The sequence below is a fragment of the Manihot esculenta genome, chromosome 5, assembly GCF_001659605.2.
Source record: "Manihot esculenta cultivar AM560-2 chromosome 5, M.esculenta_v8, whole genome shotgun sequence".
NCBI classification, from domain to species: domain Eukaryota; kingdom Viridiplantae; phylum Streptophyta; class Magnoliopsida; order Malpighiales; family Euphorbiaceae; genus Manihot; species Manihot esculenta.
Window position 1 is genome coordinate 25,243,209 of NC_035165.2, and position 2,726 is coordinate 25,245,934.

At 25.6% G+C, this 2,726-nt stretch overlaps 1 protein-coding gene across 1 annotated transcript; it reads right to left on the reverse strand.

The window, feature by feature from the left end:
- Positions 1-820: 820 nt before the first annotated feature.
- On the reverse strand, positions 821-1,789 carry LOC110614288. The gene is made up of 3 exons (XM_043956369.1): positions 1,478-1,789; positions 1,034-1,384; positions 821-904 (listed from the first exon to the last, which is right to left on the reverse strand). The coding sequence occupies exons 2-3, from the start codon at positions 1,319-1,321 to the stop codon at positions 866-868; spliced, it is 327 nt and encodes a 108-aa protein (XP_043812304.1). The 5' UTR covers positions 1,322-1,384; positions 1,478-1,789; the 3' UTR covers positions 821-865.
- Between the last annotated feature and the right edge of the window lie 937 nt (positions 1,790-2,726).

Below are 2,726 nucleotides of genomic sequence, written 5' to 3' on the forward strand. Positions count from 1 at the left end.
TTAGTTACAGGATTTACCTGTGTTGTGGCTAAAATAAATATTTATAGTCACACTTTTTATTTAAATGAAGCAAAAATATTGCCATTAAAAATAAATATTGTGGCTAGTTATTAGCCACGAATGGAATATTTGTAATCACATTTTCTTTTTGCCACAACAACTTTTTTTTGTAAGTGATTTTGCTATGATTATGTTACAAAAATAATAATGTGGCAATTTAAACTTATGTATAGTTACAAATTTAATTTTATGGCTAACATATCTAAATTTAGCCATAAACTTAATTGTATGACAAAAAATATTTACTATTAGCCACATTTAAATAATTATAATGCAAGAATAAAATTTATAACCACAAAAATAAGAAAGTGACAAGTTCTAGTATAATTGTTACACTTAATTTTATTTTATAACTATTGAATAAAGCCACAAAATTATTAAATTAGAAGCTATTCTAAATATAGTACATACGGCTACTATTAATTATTTGTAGCTAAAATGTAATATTTATTTAATTTATTATTATTTAATGGGATTATATTATAATTTACTATTACATATGTTATTTATCTATTAATAATTTTGGTAAAATTTATATAAAAAATTTAGCTAAAATTTAAATTTATAAAATAATTATATATTAATATTAAGACTCAATCAGAATGACAATTATAAAATAACAATAAATTTAATCCAAAATAACTAATATCCAAAATAAACTAATTTAAGTTATAAACCAATCACACTAAAAATACTTGAAATTATAATATCATACTAACACTAATATTAATATCTAAATTTTTTAAAAGTAGTATTATAAGGTTGCTGGCTGCTTCAAAATCCAAAACTTCAAATATACTGCAAATCATCCTCCAATTTCATCATCTTGGGAATCCTCCATAGGCTGTATAAAATTTTATTTCAAAATATTAATAACAAAATTATATAAAATAGATAAGGTTCGTACTAGTTATATAGCTTACAAAAATTCTTATATTAGAAAAAAAATGAGACTTAGTTTTTAATCACTTACTGATGCAATATTATTGTTTTTCTCCAAAAGCATCTTGAATTTCTGCTCCCATATTCTATTCATCTCTGCAAGTTTCTCATCCATTTGCTTCTTAACATCATTTACTTGTTCACTTGCTTCTTTTTGAATTTGTTGGACACGCTCGTTTGCTTCTCTTCTTGAAGTATCAAGTTGTTTAAGTAGTTCTATCTTTGTAGGTCTAGCACCAAAATATTCCGTGACATTTTTTCCAGGACCATAAGCACGAACATAACCATTTTTTTCCGGCCCAAGTACATCAGCAAACATAGCATCATCATCCAGTGAAATTTGTCCTTCTTCTCGTTATTTCTTTAGTTGCTGAAACTTTTCCTATAGAGATATTTATATTTATTGATATTAAAAAAATCAAAATATAGCATAAAATACATAACAAATAAATAAAACATATGTAAAAAGTATTACAATGGCTTCTTGTGATATTGGATCAATTTCTTTGCCTTGCTTTCTCTTTCTGGATTCAAGAAAAAGCTCTAAGCGAGAAAGTGTTTTTCCATTTTTTTTTTCTTCTGTTCAAATAAATATAACAATTAGTATTAGTTTATCATAGATCTATATCAATAAAAATTTGAGTTCAAGCAAAACCAAACTTTCCGTAAAAGAGTCAATTGACTTAACTACAAATATGCTGCAGATAAACAAAACTTGTATAAAAGAGCTAACATTTTTACAGCTAATGATATCAATTCAAGCGTTAAAATTCATAATACTGTTGATTATTATTTATTCTACAAGTTTGGATGCTCATAGGGTTGACCAATCATAATTCATTCCTATATTTAGAATATTAAACATGGTCAAATTCCACCATTAAATGAGTGAGTTATTAATGGTATTTTTTGTCTAATCTAATACTACTAAAAAATTGTCATGTTTAACTTTAATGAGCATAAAGAAAAAGGGGATTTGTTTTGATGTGGGAAATGAAGGTTAATAATGGCAGTACGAATCTAATTAGGCATTTATAGAAAAAATAGTAAATGGCATATCAAAAAATTCTAACAATCATATGAACTTCAAAAGGCATTATTATTATTATTTTTTTTTGATAAAAATAGCTTTTATTAGAACTTTGAGAGTTATAGCAGAATACAAAGAATAATAATAAGCAGCTAGCTTGTACCATTACAGGTTGACCAGTTCTTGATTGTTGAACTACTAAAAAGAATTTGGATTAAGGAATAAGGAAAGCTAGGCACATCTTAAACCAAACAAAAGATCCATAAAAGATCAAATCATAAACTTTCTCAAGTTCTAAACTAGAATTATCAAATACTATTTTGTTTCTTTCTAGCCATAGTCCACAAAACGACAGCCGTAAAAAGGGATTATTTATGTATCATTTAATTAATAAAAAACACTATAATACTAATAAAATAAAAACAAACTCATACCATATGATCTCTCAGCCGAGCAAAGCTTTTTGTCCCCGTGTATGGCGGCATAGAACGCTTGCATCTATTTGTCTTATTTTTGTTGCTTCTCTCCTAAAGAAAAACAATGAAAAATTTTCAGAATTTATATTAGCTAACAGAAACTGAATTCATATAAAATAAATTATTAAATTTTACACGAATTTTTAATACCTGAAATGCATTTTCTATCCAAAGATTAACCAAATGCTTCCAATCTTTTACATCCATATCCTTAGGCT

What these genes read in the sequence shown, in the direction of transcription:
- LOC110614288 (XM_043956369.1), bottom strand. Translation starts at nt 1,321, where the DNA reads ATGTTTGCTGATGTACTTGGGCCGGAAAAAAATGGTTATGTTCGTGCT. An exon ending in AAAACAATAATATTGCATCA is followed by an intron (nt 905 to 1,033) that starts GTAAGTGATTAA and finishes AATTTTATACAG; the next exon opens with CCTATGGAGGATTCCCAAGA.